Consider the following 16,240-nt stretch of genomic DNA (forward strand, 5'->3'; position numbering starts at 1 on the left):
GAGAGATCATTGGCATCGAAGATGGCGGCAAGACCGTCCATTCTCGAGTTTGGCACGTCGATTTCAGTCGGTATCCTGACTTTTCCGGGTCGGCTCGAGGGTCGTAAAGTCCATCGGGGGTCGTCAAACCACGAATGCCCCGAAGACTTCTGAGATTCGAGTCGGTCGGTTATTAAAAGGAGGGAACCACGTTAAAATAAAAGAGGACGCGGCTTCGTCTCACGTGCAGGGTTCTCACTGAATGTTTCGAGGGTAACATTTATTTTAGTTAAGCATCTCGAGCTAAACATTCTCTCTCAGCTGCACGCACGTTCGGCGCAATCTCTCGGGCTCATCTGCTCCAGGTTCCCTTGCCTTCCGGGCTCGGTTCCCATGAATCTCGTTTTTTGGTCGCGGGGACAAACGAGGAGTGACGCCGCGTCCACCGGGCGGCTAACTAACGCGGAATCTCTGAAATGGAAACGCGCTTCATTTCTTTCAGCCGTGGCGGTGACCAGCAGCAGCGTGCCTAGCAGCAGCTCGACGAGCACGGCGGTCCTCGGTGGAGGACCCAGACTGCTACCGCCGCCGCCACCCAGCGTCCTCAAGGGCGGTGAGCGATTCTACCCTGGCAGCAACGTCCATCACCATGACGAGCACCATCAGCCAGGAACCGCAACGCCTACTCTTCCCCATGTGCCTCCGCCAGCGGTCTACCCCGCTCATCCCCACCAGCCTCAGATCCCGGTCCACGCCGGAGCCCCGTCTTCGCCGCCCAAGACTTCGGTCACCCAGAAGAAGAAGAACAGTACGTATCAGACCATTACCTTGCTCGTGGTAACGATGCACGGCGATGGACGCGACTGCCTTCCCATCATACGCCAGGGATACCTTATCCGAGGGGAAGACATTCGAGTCCAGCAGGGTACCACGATAAGAGCTCGTTGCACTAAGTTGTACATTACCTCCATCCCGAGTCGATCGCGAATGATACATTAGAGTAGTGGATGGTTCACCCTCACCTTCCATCAATCGTGTCCACCTGGAGAGCGGATAAGATCGTGCACTTTCCTTTGTCCTTTTGAAAAAGGCCCTCGGTACACCTCGCAAGTACACATTTCAGTGTTCCCAAAGAAGTCGGCGGACGGAATAACAATAGTTAACGCAGCTACTCGGCGTTATAACCGCAACGAAATACATGACCACGCGTATACAACGTTCTCGTCTCGGTGCGGCCTTTCATGGCAAATTCAGCGGCAAAGGAACCGCGTGGTGCGTTACTCGGCGTCCGGTCGGTGCTCTTTGTCTCGTAATAAAACCACGCGCCGGCAGAATCATATCAGCTAATGGTATGTATCAGTTAGCCACATTCCGGGAATCGCTTTAATTCGAATGATTCGCCTCGCTCCCAGACCGAGATTAGAATTCGCCTTGGAACAAAGCGCATATATTCCGGCCTGAGGAGGAAAAGAGTGGGTTTCCTGGCGAAGCACTCTTCTCGGTACCCCCGAGTGCGCCTTATCGTGGACATGCTTACGCACGCGTTAAGGCCCCCTCGCGTTCGCTGGACTCGAAGCGGGCATTCTCGGGCCCAAGAACAGAGGGAAACCGAGGGAGCGAAGGTGTTGGCTGGATTGACGGGCCCTGCAATCCGCTTCCTCGTCCACCATCTGCTGGCCGCGCCATGCTCCTCTTGTTGTCACCTAGTAATTTGCCTTGGAAACACCTCGCGTTCCACATTTACATTTCCACGATCAACCAAGGTAGCGGCACTGGCCCCGTTCGAGAGAGCAGGGCCTTCATAAATTTCATTAAACATGCGTGCCCATGCGTGTGTACCGGGCCGATCGACGCTGTTTCGCCACGGTTGTGCCGCTTCGACGCTTCCGATCAGGCCTTTCCTTGGAATAATATTCACCGCGTGCAATCTCAACTCCTGGATGACACGCGGTTAAGTCGAGCGAGTAATCCGTGATTCCGTAAGTCGGATCATACATGATTGACGGGGAGGATGGACATCGCGAACCCCGTTAGAGACACCGCTATGATGGGTTCCAAGCCAGGTGCGAAGAGCATCTCATCAGCAATGGGTGGACGTGCTCGTTCGAACCTGATATATCAGGATGCGCTATAATTTATTTCTCTACTCTCTGGTATCTCTGGTACATCGCATATGCCTAACGATCGCCTTTAACAATTTGCAGAGGAATACTCGGACCACCCGAACGAGGTGGTGAAGAACGAGGAGCTGACCTACAATGGAGCGAGCACGTCGCGGCGCCAGGACCGGCCCGTGGTGTTCCTGTTGACGGGTGCGCTGCTGGTCAGCACGCTTCTGCCACAGCTACTCCGGTGAAGGAACTGCCGATCGTCACCCAGCAGCGTCACCCCATTCTTCTGTGATTATCCTATGTTTAATTAATTTCCGAGTGTGCGCCTGATCGAGGGACGATCGATGCCAATCGGTCGATCGGTCGGGTAGTCGTCGCCAGCGGCGCCACCGTCGCCGTGGAAGGCGACGAGCGCGCACCTAGCGGGATCGAGAGAAACGAAACGACGAGGAGCGAAACAAGAGACACGACGCGAGAGCAAAAGCCATATTACTATTAAATAACTACTACTAGACACTACATAGTATAACCCACTATTATCACTACTACACGGTAGTCGTATTGGTTGTCCTTCTTATTATTAAACGCTAATACTAGCTATTTATTCGAAATACGTCGGACGAGAGAAAGAGGGAAAAAGAAAGAGAGAGAGAGACAGCGTGCTAAGTATCCTCGAGCGAGACCACGGCGCCTCGACTTTGCGATCTCGCGATCCAGCGATTCGGACGCGCGTTAGGCGAATTAGCGTTAATTCGTTGTTAAGACCGCGGTCCTCCGATACTCGGCCCCGCGCACGACTCGCACGGTTCGCTTTATCGAGGTGTTAGGGATAGAGGAAGAATCGAGGGTCGATGATTGACGCGGAACGAGAGACCGGGATCGAGGGCTTCGCGGTGCCGACGAAAATGTTCTGTGATTTACAGCGTACGCTGGGCGAGGGGAGGAGCGCCCCCTTAACCGCGACTCCGAAGTAGGACCCGAAGCTGGCGAAGGATCGCGAAAGGGAGAGCATCGGATCCCTGGGGAAATGCTCGAAAAGATCCCGGGACTCCTCCGAGCTCTCCTTCGTGCCTGTCCGCGCGACTTCGCTCACTGCGCTCGCCGAGCGCTCGTTGTTGTACATAAGACTGTCGAATAGGCGAGTAACCGCGAGCGCATCCGTTCCGTGGCTCGTGCGCCGATTTGGACCTCCGTGGAGGGATACGGTGGAGGTTTAAGGAAACTCCGGGGGATGTGGAAGAGCATTCGCCAAGCTGAATGCTCCCCTCGGGCGCGAGAGTCCGCGCTCAGTCGCGGGACCGCTCAGCTTGCGCGATCCAGTCGCGACAAGATAGTTAGCACGCGTGTAAATAAATTCCTAAATGAATATGTACAAGTGGCCTCTGGCCGCCAGCGAGAACGAGAGGGAGAGAGTGACGAGACGAGAGAAAGGAGAGCGAATGCGAGTGACGTGGATCTTAAAGGACGAAGTAGGGAAAAATTCTTGTACACGCGACGTGAAAGTACACCCTCGAAGAGAGAACTCGCACCATTCGACGGTCGTGGACGCGCCGTTGACGTCGATGATTTGTTATTTTCTGCTATTGTCGACCGATCAATTGGGTTGGCAATTGCATCGAATAGCCGATTAACTAGTTCGAAGACCAGGGGCGAGACGACTGGCCGGGGACGACTTAGAGTCCTCTCCGTGCCAATCGAAACGCGGTCCAGATCGAATCGAAGTCGGCGTAAGTCTCTCTTACCGAAGACGACATAGGTTAGGAAGATACGGCGCGGTTCGTGAGCGAAATCTGTATCATAGTTGTACCATATTAAACGCTATCTATAGATCTGTATTATATTTNTAGACTCTAAGAATATTCAACACGATATTCTACGACTAGTGAAAGAGATATCAAATTTGATAGAAATTAATTCCACCGAGGAGGACGAAGACTCGCTGGCACGACGAGAGCGGTCTCTTCTCCTCGCCTATCGTTTCTCCGTTGACGAGAAAAGCGTAAAAAGTATTTTACCGCTAAGCCGACCTTGCGTTTTCATTGACGTCAAAACGTTTTCTACCCGCGAATTGGCCGCTCGATCTAGATCCGTCTCGCCGACGTTTACGTAGTAACCTTTTTATACGTTTTTTATTTATTGTCATCGACGTCACTCTTTCCGCAGACACGTATCCGAGCGCATCATTTTCTCATCGGTCCGTTACGCGCGTTCGTTCTTCTTATTCGTGTACATGCCTCTACCGGCAACGCGGACATTAATTTACGTGCACAACCGTACATCGTGCATCGGCACGACGAGGCACGGTGGCCGGACGAGCGAAGCATTGACTCTCGTCGGCAATTAAGTGATAGAAATTGTACATAGAAATTGAACTGCCTGCGCGATTCGATACAGATCCTCGTTCAGAACTCCGTTATTTAACGCACGACTTCTCATCCGCCGCGGATGAGATAATCCATGCGAAAATCGGCAATGGCATTACCGGGTATTCCGCGTTACAGTGACCACTTCCTACGTCGCGTTGCGAACGAACGACTGCGATCCGTTAACGACGAGAAGGGAAGATGCGTGTATAATGTTATCCATTACAGTATTGTAAGCCTAAGTATTACATGCCTCCAGCCCACGTCTGTTTGTCCGTCTGTTCGCGTGCCTGTTTACCGTTCGTTTTTAGTTTAACTGCAACGTATTGACGCGTCGCTATGCGATCGGTTAATCTCTTCTTCGACCGTGCATGTGTCCTTCCGGTCGTACGTCTCTGTTTCGAAACGCGTATTTAAGACTTCCCCGAGTCGCTTGCCACTCGCGGTGGGTGACGTGCTCGATGTATTCTCGATTATGACGAGGGCGACTGCCGAAAGGGTTGTCCCGAGAGATCCGAAGACTTACATAAATAGACTGAATGCCCTTCGACGACGTCGGAACGACGTCGGTACTACGTCGTCGTCGTCTTAGTCGCGGTTTCTCGAGTGCTTTCGACTAGGAGGACTCGGACGATCCGGATATTCGATTATTCAACTGTGATCGATTCATGGTTCCACGCCTCGGGTGTTTTCATTGATTACGCGTGATAGATCTTATTTAAATCGTGCAGCGACACAGTGATGTACAGGGTTCGACGGTGAAGCAGCGATTCGCGGCTAGGAACAGGACGTGGTACCCAGACGCAGACGCGCAGTTCCTCATCTTATCCCAAAAATTAGAGCGATGTAGTCCCGACATGCTGGACTTGCCTCGAATAATCAAATATCCGGATGACGCGAACATCGAGTATGTAATTAAGAATCCTGATTTCAGCCTCGTTTCTTCGAGAGTCCTCGCACTCGAAGCCTCACGGTCCATCCGTTTTAAATAGGAGTACTCGACTAAACCTTTGTAAAAAAGAAAGAAAAGACTAGCGAAGTCGTCTAGGATATTTAGGGGAAAGTACGTCACTACCTTCCGTGTAACAAATGTATTTTTTCAACCGGTAGAAAGTCTTGTAGTCGAAGGGGAAAATGATACCGAAGGAACGACGAGGAAGAAACGGCGAGGCTTCGAGGCGCGCATATCACATGAGTTATCGTAAGGGAAGCTGCAAGGAGCGATTTTTAGTTTCTCGAAACGACGTACTTCTCGACGGCCAACTCGTTTTCATGTGTAACCGTTCTAAACCCATAAGCAAGCGATAGCACGTACACTGGGAGACATCAATGCCCTCCCATCCTGCACAGGCGATGCCGTATCTGCAGGGGAGGCATTCATGTCCGCCATTGTACATGATCGGCGTTCTCGCCGAGTCGTCAAAATCTCGCAGAATTCGGGAATATCGACGACGCGGTGCGCCTTTCGTTAACACTTAATTGCGTCGTCGAAAGTCGCAAAAGGAAAAATCCGCTGGTATTGTGTTTGAATCCGATAGCGATGCAGCCGTGGTACATACATCCACGTGAATGGTACTCATTCACCCGGACGATAGATGAATACAGTATAACAATAATTTAGACACGAACTACCGATAGAAAATAGACAAGGTCACTCACTGCAATTAATTTTCTTTGATTTTTTATTGCCTACGTTCACCCGCATACATCCCTCTCGATTTATTTTGCCGACTTTGGAGCACACTTTGTATGACGTTTTCATTGCACATCGTTTGCACGAATCCCGACGTAATCAAGATCAAAGCTTACCATACGAGCGCTGAATAATATACAATTCCATACACTCAACGAAAGGTATTTCAAAATCTCGTGGCCTTAAATTATTTATCCAAGGGTCGATCGCAACTACGTTCCAGAAAAGCCATCTCATTTACTTCATTTTTTTAATACAATGGAAAATGGCATTGGCATTTACACAGTTGACATTTGCATTGACCGATAGCCTCGAGGAACTTTTCTCATTCAGTTCTGCCGTGCATCCGAGAAAGACTTAATGACTGACTAATTGTAAGTAACGAAATAGTCCAACTAGTTACTTCTTATATTTATACCGTTTAACTTAGGAAGAGTAGGCTCTTCAAAAGTTTGAAGGACACTTTTCGAACGGCATTTATTCAAACGATTTTATTGACCGGTGACTGAAAAGGATTCGTATCCCGACTTTGTTATTGAAAATCTAGTGCAGCAATTTATCTTGGCGTGTCGCAATGAAAATTTACCACGCAGTGCGCTTTTACTGTCGGACACCCTGGAAGTCCCGTCACTCCGCCGCTCCCATTCTTTTTTATTTTCGCTCCTCGATTTTCTACGTTTGTTTTTCGTTTCGACTCACAATCTTACATCTGCTACAGCAAAGCCAAGGGGGTCAGTCTTCTCCGTAAAAAAAAAAAAGAAAAGAGAAAAGAATAATAATAATGCGCATCCGCGCGTACTCTGGAGCCTTTGATTTCGGTTTCCGTATGTATCCGAGGCCGAAGGTAATATCTCTACCATAAGTAACAGTGCGTACTCTTAAAGAAAAGTGGAAAAAAAACAGAGATTCGTAGACAACTTGTACATAACGATTAACGATGATAACGATGAAATTTATATAAAATACATAGTAAGTATGAAATAGGTTTCTAATAACGATTTATTATAAAAGTGAATGTACGTTGATGTCCAAGATTTTTAACATGGAACACAAAGTGATTATTATTACCTATGATTATTATTAATAACCGACACACACAATTACTAATTAACTGAGAGCGTCAATACAGCCACACTTAGCCAGCTCACGAATTCTCTCTCACGTTGCATAAGGTATTATTTTAATCGGTATCCACATGAAATACGTTCGTCATTCCGAGATTTACGGGGCCCTCCCTCGTTTACGATGAGTTTTATAGCCAGTTCTTTAATTATCAATGCCGTTACAATTCCTCTAGCCTTGCGTGGATTAACTCGCACTAACTGTCAATATTTTGCGAAGAATTCTATCGAGAATTTTTGGTCTATCAAGATTTGACCCAGGAACCTTTTGACGCGAACATTTGCCACTCTTTCGTCGTTGCAATAAAATAAAATTACTACAATTAATTTGTCCGCAATGTGCTGCTACTATTTCGTAAAGACGAAGGCTCCGAATTATTTTCTCCTGTTAATTAATTTTCTTGAAATTGTATAACGCGCATAACGAATCGACATTCTACATGTTATCATGTACATATAAACCGAAGAACAGAAATCCAGTATATATATATTTCGTAACTTGCATAAAACACTGCGCTGTACAGATAGGCATAATTTCGACTGGATATCCGGGTAATTAGTAATTTCAGTATCTTGTGGGTATCTGCAGGCAGAAAGTCATGGATGAAAAAACGTCTTATCTGTATATTTTTCATGATTACGGACGCGAATTCATAATAAAGGATTTTTAGAATGGAAAGAAATGTTACCGTTGAAAAATAATTTCTTGTCGACTCGAAGAACTAAAAAGGGTCTTGTTCCTTTTTTAACAGCACGTAAGCGTAATCACAATGGAAACGGAAGCCTGGATATACATTTTTTTTTTCTTGCCAACCCGTATTGGAATTTGGATAAATTTGTCCAAATTTCATGAAATTGACGTCGTCTTCGAGTGGAAGGGACTGCGTATCTCGGACGAACTCTATAGATTGCGTGCGCCCACGTATGCACACACAGTACGTCTCATACATGATTAATACAAAGTAGTGTAGAGTTCATATGATAGTCCATTGTAGCGAAATAGTACTTAAGGATTTACTGGATAAAAACATGCGACACAATTGAAACAAAAAGGAAACAGGATCAAATTACAGCTAACCGTACATACTTACTACCAAGGTCAACATTTCATTCACAAGCGTACACACGTACATACATACAATGCATACAATCACACTCGTCGCAACGAGACACGCGAGAGACATTGACATCGCGTACGCGCTTTGTACACGCGTGAGCCGCGCTTCCGAGCTCGCCCTGAAACAAAGAAAAGGAAATCGTAGAAGGAAAAAATTGCAATACATGAGCTCATTACAAATTTGGGAAATGGGGAAAATACATGTCAACTACAGAGCTAATAAGCACGCGTTACGGAATATTCTGTTTTCGTTAGTTCCTGTCGAGTACGTTAGAAAAAGTATTCTTTATTAAGGCAAAATGTTCGATATTTAAATAAAAATTCTAGTCATAAAGTTAAGTCAACATTCAATTGTTTCCTCAAAATCGACCTTACTGAATTTGCAGTGAGTTTCTAATTTCTCAAATGTATAATGGGCGACATGTGAACTTTAATTGTCTAGCAATACGCGAAACGATATCAATGGGTAATAGGTACATCGTACTGGTACAAGAAATTCATTTTAAACACTTGTATACCGTTAATTTGCAAGTTGAAGGCTTCTCTTTAATTATTTGAAAGACGTGCCTTCGTTTGGTACCGTGCAGTCAATTCGATTTCATTGGAGGTTTTATATAATAGTCATATCTCGTTAAATCAGGAACGAAGTCAATATGAATCATTAACTCTGAAAATGGGAAACTTGTATTTATTCCGTTCACTATCTTAAGCCCCAAAATGTATTTGTAAACCCACAATGATTAGACATTTTTTATATTTTCATTGGAAGGTCATTACAAGGAAGGAAAAAAAAAAGAAGGGACATAAACGTAACGTATTAAACTTCGAACAAATTGTGCGTTGATAAAATCGACGTTTGTGTATAGAATAGTAAGAAATGAAAATGTGATTGAATAAAACTTTTCAATTCAACTTCGTTCCTGATTCAATGTTTTCTTTACTTGAGAAAACGATATTCGTACTATATCAAAAGTTCTGTGTAAATTTATAATTGGTAATAGGAGCGAATTGTACATCAAACGATTGTTCTTCATATTCGAGAAAAGTACATTTACAGTCCCTAACAATGTAATTTCTTTGCAATGATTTCAATGGAATTCCTTGAATTGTCTTCTGTGACATCGAAAAAAAAATGATTTGCAATCTCGATTTCAGATTTCGGACTCAAGACTTGCTCGATTAGGTTAAAGAGAAAAGAAATGGAAACATTCAGAAGCCTAGCATTATCTTCTGTGTTTGCAATTGCATTTATAATAAAAAAGCGATGCAAAACAACTGCAGTTGACATAACGCCAAAAGAGATTTTCTCTATCGAAATGGCCTGAAATTGCATTTTACAGGTGTTTGATGTTAAAAATGACTATACCTTTTCCATAATCAGCTTCATTGGTAACTTTTATACTCTAGGGAAATTTCATGACTAATTTATCAGGCGATGCCATCCGTACTCGGAAGACTGAAAAGCGCAAAATTATCTCGACTGGAATTCTAGTCAATATTTAGCCCAGTCATAGAGAATTGCAATTCTTGTCCTACGTACAAGTGGCCATGACTTTCCCGACACTCCGCATTTATCGAAAAATTGAGCTCTTTAGTCTCTCACTTTGTTCGTAAATACTTAATTTGTACGAATGTTTGCAGAAAATGAATATATGCTCTAATCGACTGACCCGTAATTGTTTCGCTTGGATTTCTTTTACACTGACAACGATAATCCGTATTGATGACGCAATCCTTTAAAAAACTTGATTGTGCGGGTGAAGTTAATTGAAATTTAGTTGAAACATGGAGTCAATTAGGCTTAAGCTCAGAAAATGCGACTTTGGACAACTTCACTTGTTAACAAGATCCGAAAATAACGGAATGTCTCGTCGCCCGCTCACGTAAGAATTTTAATATAAATAAACCAAATGGTTTCCCGACAACGAGACCCATTGAAAGAATTCCTATAAAATCGAATGATAAGAAACTCGAGTTGTTAAAAGTGGAGACGTATTTCAGTGGTCTTCACGAACACGGTGCACATCAATGCACGGTTGAAAATACAAAGAACGAAACTTTCGATGCTGATCAATTAACAACACTAACTTCGTACACACATTCATGTATGCATGTGTAACGAATAAATCGAACGAGACACGAAGAGGATGGCGGACCGAAAATTTGAGGAATAAGATATCGGAAGACAGTGGAGACAAACGTTTCATAAATAAAATGACAATGATACATTCCAGACAAAAGATACATATAAAGTACTTAGAGTATATTACTACCGTCTCCGAATCAGAAAAGAAAAACCTTATTCCTTAGGTTTTCGAACATTTAAAAGAATCTAACGATATCAGAGTGGAGTGATAACGTGGTGGGATAAGGAGAAGGTTTTCATCGATTTCGTTTGAATTTGGCGAAATCCAAGTGTAGTGCGTCTTCGGCTTTGCCAAAAACTAATGTATATCATGGAGATATTTCGGATGAGCATAAAATGTGCATTAATTTGGATTTTGTCAAATTCGAAGTCTGACTTTGACTCGATGGGATAGGAGCCTCCGAGATGGCGAATACCTCTCTCAGTTTCACGGTGTTTCTCGCACGTTTTTTGGCAAATGAAAGCGAGGAACGGTGTTCCGTGGAGGGGCTCTCGGAGCACGATGATTATTGGGAATGCGTACGCGGATCTTTGTAAAATAGGGGATGTAGCGACAGAGAACAAAAGGCGAACGAATTATTTGATTTTGTTGAAGCGAGCACCAAAGAGCACCCGTTTCACGGTCTAAAGGGCATCGCCGGATCGCGGCTGCCCAACCCAAGGTCTATACACTCGTTTGAAATTTTACGAAGCACGAGGAAACAAAATACTTATTGTACTAATTGTTAACGTGGCTAAACGTGAGAAGTAGTTTGGCGGTACGTGCAGCGAGCCGATAAAGGCGCGAGCAACTGGACGCACGTGTACGCACAAAGACATCGATCATGAAATTTCGAGTACGATGAGAAATGTCATTTAGGTAGAAATTAAACGGGAAAAGGAGAGGTTCGACATCCCTCGTCTAGACGGTATATAGAGGCTCAACCATCGCTCTTTGTACGCACGTGCGTTCCGTGCGGCATATTGTTGTTATACGAACGAACTGAAGATGGTATGGTATACAAGACTAAGAACAAGACCTACAATGGGACATAATATTTTATAACTCAACTTTTGTACAGAATAAATAAATACTTGTACTGTGGACCAATATTTCTTTCATTTCATTGTCAAACTTTGAAGTTTCGGTTATGCGCACATTTGCTTTCGGCTTTAACCCCAATCCTATTCTAATAGTATTCCTTCTTATTCCTAAGAAACGTTTTGATTGATATACAAGATAATTTATAGAAGTGGTAGTTATATACAAATATTTAAAATATCCTGTTTTAGATAACTAGGAGACCTAGGTCAGATGTATATGTATACGATAACAAATGAAGTATGCAAAACAATTATCTTTTTAATAGGACATTCTTTTTTTCTTCGCTGATCTGTACATTTGTTATTTTTAAAAACTATACAGTTTATTTAATAACATTATTAGTGCATTCCTTCCATTCTTGGAAGAATCTGGATGATTCGTCTCATTTGAGCTCCAAATGAATGATAACGGTTAAGCAGTAAATTTTAATGGCATAAAAACGACACTTTAATTATCGGATTTTTGTTGGATCAGTGGAATTATTATAATACTATTTCTTGCTTCGGGTATTCGCCACCACCTTCCTAACCTATGTTCCTGTCCAATACCGGCAACGAGGTGATTACCATCTGGAGTAAAAGCGAGAGAATTTACAAAGCCAGTCACTTTGATTTCAAACAGAGGCGTTAATGTTCTGAACGAGTCACCACACTTCCACAATCGTATAGCACCGTCGTTGGAACCTAAAATAGATGCTACGATTTATAATTGTATTTTATAAATAATTCATGAGATAATCATAAACAAAATAGTGTTGTACAGAGTAAGTCAAATCTATTTACCTGATGCTATTAAGTCTGTATTAAGTAAAGCGGTTATGCTTGAAATCCACATGGGTTCCCCATTAGTTTCATCCTTTCCATGTGCGTCTTGTACAGAACATAGAGGTTTCTTTTTTAGGCAGCCCCATATGCATAATTGACCATCCGCACCACAACTAAGGAAATTTTCTTCATTTATAAGTTTAACGGCATCTATACTCCCACCGTCGCCATTGAATATCAATTGAGACTCTTCGACAATTTTCCATATTCTTAAGGATTTATCAAAGCCACCACTTGTAATAGCTCGCTCACGTGCAAGAGCATCGATTGATGTAATACTACTATGATGACCAAATCTAAAAGTTAACAATAAAAATAATCATTTCAGTAACATGATTAGGTCAAGATTATAATCTATGAAGGATACTTCTGCTTACAATGACTCAACGTAAGCCATTTCATCCAAATTCCAAACTTTGACACTTCGATCTTCTGAAGCTGAATATAAAGTGTGGGTTTCTTTGCGAAACACTAAACCAGTTACGGGAGCTCTATGATGCTGCAGATTCTTTATATGACTCAGATCATCTCCAGAGAATACTTTTATGTCCTTGGATCCACTGTGTCCTACTACCTATATAAAATAAATAATATTTAATATCAACTCCTAGTAGTATGCCTGCATATGTGAAAAATGCCATTTACAGTAAGAATAAGTTTTCTAACCAAAAATTTTCCATCAGTGCTGATGGCAACACAGGTTACATTTTTCATGCCATCCTGTTTCTTTCCTTTTCCTTTAACAACTTTTAACTTACTCCTATCAGTTAAAGACCCTATAAAATAATATTCATTTTTAAGTAATTAAGTACCATTAAGGCTAGATTGGAAATTAAATGTCTGTAGCTTACGTACACTTAACTAAAGTACCATCTTTGGACCCTGAATATATAAACTTGCCATTACTGGAAATACATAAACACGTGACTGAATCTTTATGGTCTTTACAGCGCAATACTATTACGTCTTTGTGACCAGTGTAATTACTTGCTACTGTTTTTCGTAATCTTCCCTTATCTTCCAAGTACTTTTCATGCAACCTCTTTGTAACTGCACCTTGTTCGAATTCAGCTCGATCTTTTTCTGTAATAATTGGTATTGACATAAATATTTATTAACCTTAAAATGATTAGACTTAACAATATTGTTTTTAACTAACCTTCTTCTTCAATTTCTTGAAGATATTTCTTAGCTAATCGTAATCGTTTTTCTTGAGCTGTTTCTTCTTCATCCTCTGATTCTTCTTCCAAATCATCATTCTTTTCTCTATAAAAATATTTACCACTTATAATTTTATATTAAGTAATAAATAATTAATATATAATTATCTATTATGTATTAATATCTGACCTTTGTTTTTCTTCTGCAAATTCTTCATCACTACTGGCGATACTTTCTTCATCATGCGGAATACCTTTTCGCTTACTTTTGGTTTTAGACTTTGCAGTAGATCCTTTTGATTTACTTTTATCTACATGTCCATTGTACTAGAGAAAGACCATAAAATTAATATTTTTACATAAACATGTACTTTATCCATGAAATTCAGTTTCACAGAAAGTAAATTCCATTTAAATACATAAAATTATAACAAGGTAAAGTAAGCACATTGAAAAATGATTTAATCAATAGCAGTTTGCAAAATTTACACGCGCTATTAGATTTAAAACAGGGATAACCACCAAATTCATGTACATTAATGTACATTTTTTAAAATATTTGGAAATACCTTTCTTTTTTGTGGTCCGCCACCTCGGCTATTTCTTATAAAAAATGACATTCTATCTCAAAAGTACGTATAGATGTAAAACGGTTTTAAAATTATTAACGCACTAATCATACCGACCACATGGTCCTTAACATGTTATCTTTCTAAGTCCCTAACCATAAACATGAATAAGACAAGTGTTCTGAGACCCATTTTGTCCGTCTATCTGTGCTGCCCTCGTACGAAGAAGTGGGAACTACACACACGCGGTCCCATCTATGGTTGATATTTCATAAAGAAACCGGATAATTGCGAACCCTTAAATTTCTTAGGTTAAATTCAACTGCCTACCATAAAATCTGTTGACAACTTGCAACTTATTAAAACAGAATATTCTTTTCTAGTCGATTCCTTTTCAGGTATAAGCCTTTCCTATCAGGTACATATTTTGCGCGGCGTCGTTTGGTATCAAGGGGATACATTGTATATATTTTTTATTATTTATTAAATTTTACAATGTTAATAACAGGAAGATTATAAGAAATGTTAACTGAAAGATAAATTGCGAAAAAAATACGAAAAAGAAAGATAATCAACAATTATTTACTGTAGTTCTAGAACCTTCTCAATCTTAATATCAATTGCCGACATATAATTATATGATCATGTAACGCGTTTACCTTATGTCAGTCAATAAACTAAAATGATACTTTTCTAAAGATTTTGAATGTACGGCGAAAATCCTAAAAATATAGTAATATAGAAAGAACATGGTATCTATTACATTTTTAGCTGGGTGGTTAAAACTAATGCTACAAGGATACTGTATGTCAAATATAATAATGCGATAACAAATAACTTAGTGATAATTAAATAAAGGGAGTTTAGGGGATAATATTTAGACAAAGGAGAATTTCCGTCTTTGTTGGAGATTCGCGGAAGAGGAATTTCTAGACGATTTTTGAGACCAATCAGAATTATGTTCGTTGTCACTTCGTTTTTCGTATAATATGCGAGATACCATCGGGACTTTGAAATGTTCTGAACGTAGGACGGACGGGACGGAGCGACCCGATGATCCTATGGTATTATCGCAGCTTTGAGGCGTAAACTTTGAGTTTAAACTGGACCTGAAGGAATTAAAAAAAATGGTTAAAGATAAAATACAATCAAAATTGAATCGAACAATTCGAAATTCGGTAATAAAACGCATCACATACTGAGTAGATCCTTCAGTCGATCCTGATAAATTTAGTGGGGTCTGATATTTATTGCCAGAATTCGGCTTATTTTCGTAAGCATTTACTTTTCTCTGCAATTCTGTGCAGACAGCCTTCATCTGTTTGCACTTTTCTGCCAGGGCTTTAATAAAACTCTCCCTATGCCAGTATTCTGCCTTCATAACATTGTATTTTTGTTCCTTTAAATAATAAAAACGTTACGCTAACACTAAATACTATTTGTAATTATACACAGATCCATTTAAACAAAGGAAGTTAATTAAGGAATTATATTCATTAGTAGCAAGATATTATTGGATACAACATTTTTAGCATGATGATGAATAAAAAAGGCATTTGGATGAATTTTATATCATATTAATACACATATAAGGGTCATGTATTCAATCTTAGGAAACACGGCTTAGAAAAATGTTTTGGAACTTACCAATCCCTCCAAACGTTGTTTTAAAATAGCTTCTTGTTTCATTTGAAATTGCGAAACTTGTAGCAAACGTGCTAAGGTATTAGTGAGAGGCTCAAAATAATGGGCGAAATCGCATTGTACGGGATCTTGTAAAAGCAGTATTCGTGGCGCAATACGTGGGCACTGAAGGCATTGTTTTTCAACTGTATTAAGAAAATTGACAGGGCATTTAGTGCTTAGTCAAGTTATAAATATTTGTTTAAATATCAATAAATAATACCTAGCAATCTGCATTTTGCACAGTACAGATGGCCACATTGAGTTAAGAAAAATGGTCTATTTTTACCCCCTCTGAGACTTATGTAGCAGTGATTACAAATAAAGTGTATCATTTCCGCCATCTATGTCAATAAACAAGATACAGATATTGATTTACGGAATTTTACT

General features: G+C 41.5%; 3 protein-coding genes across 4 annotated transcripts in view; 1 reads left to right on the forward strand and 2 right to left on the reverse strand.

Moving 5' to 3' along the window:
- Positions 1 to 3,899, forward strand: part of LOC105699938 (ephrin-B2) — a 755,377-nt gene extending 751,478 nt beyond the window's left edge. For both annotated transcript variants that reach the window (XM_023432519.1, XM_012425391.1), the window contains exons 4-5: positions 482 to 787; positions 2,184 to 3,899. In XM_023432519.1, coding sequence (XP_023288287.1) covers positions 482 to 787; positions 2,184 to 2,335 — 458 coding nt within the window. In that variant the 3' untranslated portion in view covers positions 2,336 to 3,899. The remainder of the gene's footprint in view (positions 1 to 481; positions 788 to 2,183) is intronic.
- An 8,126-nt stretch (positions 3,900 to 12,025) lies between these two features.
- On the reverse strand, positions 12,026 to 14,306 carry LOC105699872 (U3 small nucleolar RNA-interacting protein 2). Its single transcript, XM_012425263.1, has 8 exons — positions 14,168 to 14,306; positions 13,789 to 13,925; positions 13,598 to 13,704; positions 13,294 to 13,521; positions 13,105 to 13,214; positions 12,816 to 13,012; positions 12,397 to 12,734; positions 12,026 to 12,297 (listed from the first exon to the last, which is right to left on the reverse strand). The coding sequence occupies exons 1-8, from the start codon at positions 14,216 to 14,218 to the stop codon at positions 12,062 to 12,064; spliced, it is 1,404 nt and encodes a 467-aa protein (XP_012280686.1). The 5' UTR covers positions 14,219 to 14,306; the 3' UTR covers positions 12,026 to 12,061.
- Positions 14,307 to 14,692: 386 nt separating this feature from the next.
- Positions 14,693 to 16,194, reverse strand: LOC105699628 (RING finger protein 212B-like). Its single transcript, XM_012424767.1, has 6 exons — positions 16,074 to 16,194; positions 15,815 to 15,996; positions 15,367 to 15,566; positions 15,168 to 15,276; positions 14,827 to 14,969; positions 14,693 to 14,696 (listed from the first exon to the last, which is right to left on the reverse strand). The coding sequence occupies exons 1-6, from the start codon at positions 16,192 to 16,194 to the stop codon at positions 14,693 to 14,695; spliced, it is 759 nt and encodes a 252-aa protein (XP_012280190.1).
- Positions 16,195 to 16,240: the final 46 nt, after the last annotated feature.

The sequence above is a fragment of the Orussus abietinus genome, unplaced genomic scaffold (genome assembly GCF_000612105.2).
Source record: "Orussus abietinus isolate OABI.00-Male unplaced genomic scaffold, Oabi_2.0 scaffold41, whole genome shotgun sequence".
NCBI classification, from domain to species: Eukaryota; Metazoa; Arthropoda; class Insecta; order Hymenoptera; family Orussidae; genus Orussus; species Orussus abietinus.

Bases quoted from the DNA above. Each gene is read 5' to 3' on its own strand.
- LOC105699872 (XM_012425263.1), bottom strand. From the start codon at position 14,218: ATGTCATTTTTTATAAGAAATAGCCGAGGTGGCGGACCACAAAAAAGA. The intron at 13,705-13,788 runs GTCAGATATTAA...ATATTTTTATAG, and splicing joins TTTGCAGAAGAAAAACAAAG to AGAAAAGAATGATGATTTGG. The intron at 12,298-12,396 runs GTAAATAGATTT...CATCTATTTTAG, and splicing joins TACAGACTTAATAGCATCAG to GTTCCAACGACGGTGCTATA.
- LOC105699628 (XM_012424767.1), bottom strand. From the start codon at position 16,194: ATGGCGGAAATGATACACTTTATTTGTAATCACTGCTACATAAGTCTC. The intron at 15,997-16,073 runs GTATTATTTATT...TTCTTAATACAG, and splicing joins TGCAAAATGCAGATTGCTAG to TTGAAAAACAATGCCTTCAG. The intron at 15,567-15,814 runs GTAAGTTCCAAA...TATTATTTAAAG, and splicing joins AACAACGTTTGGAGGGATTG to GAACAAAAATACAATGTTAT.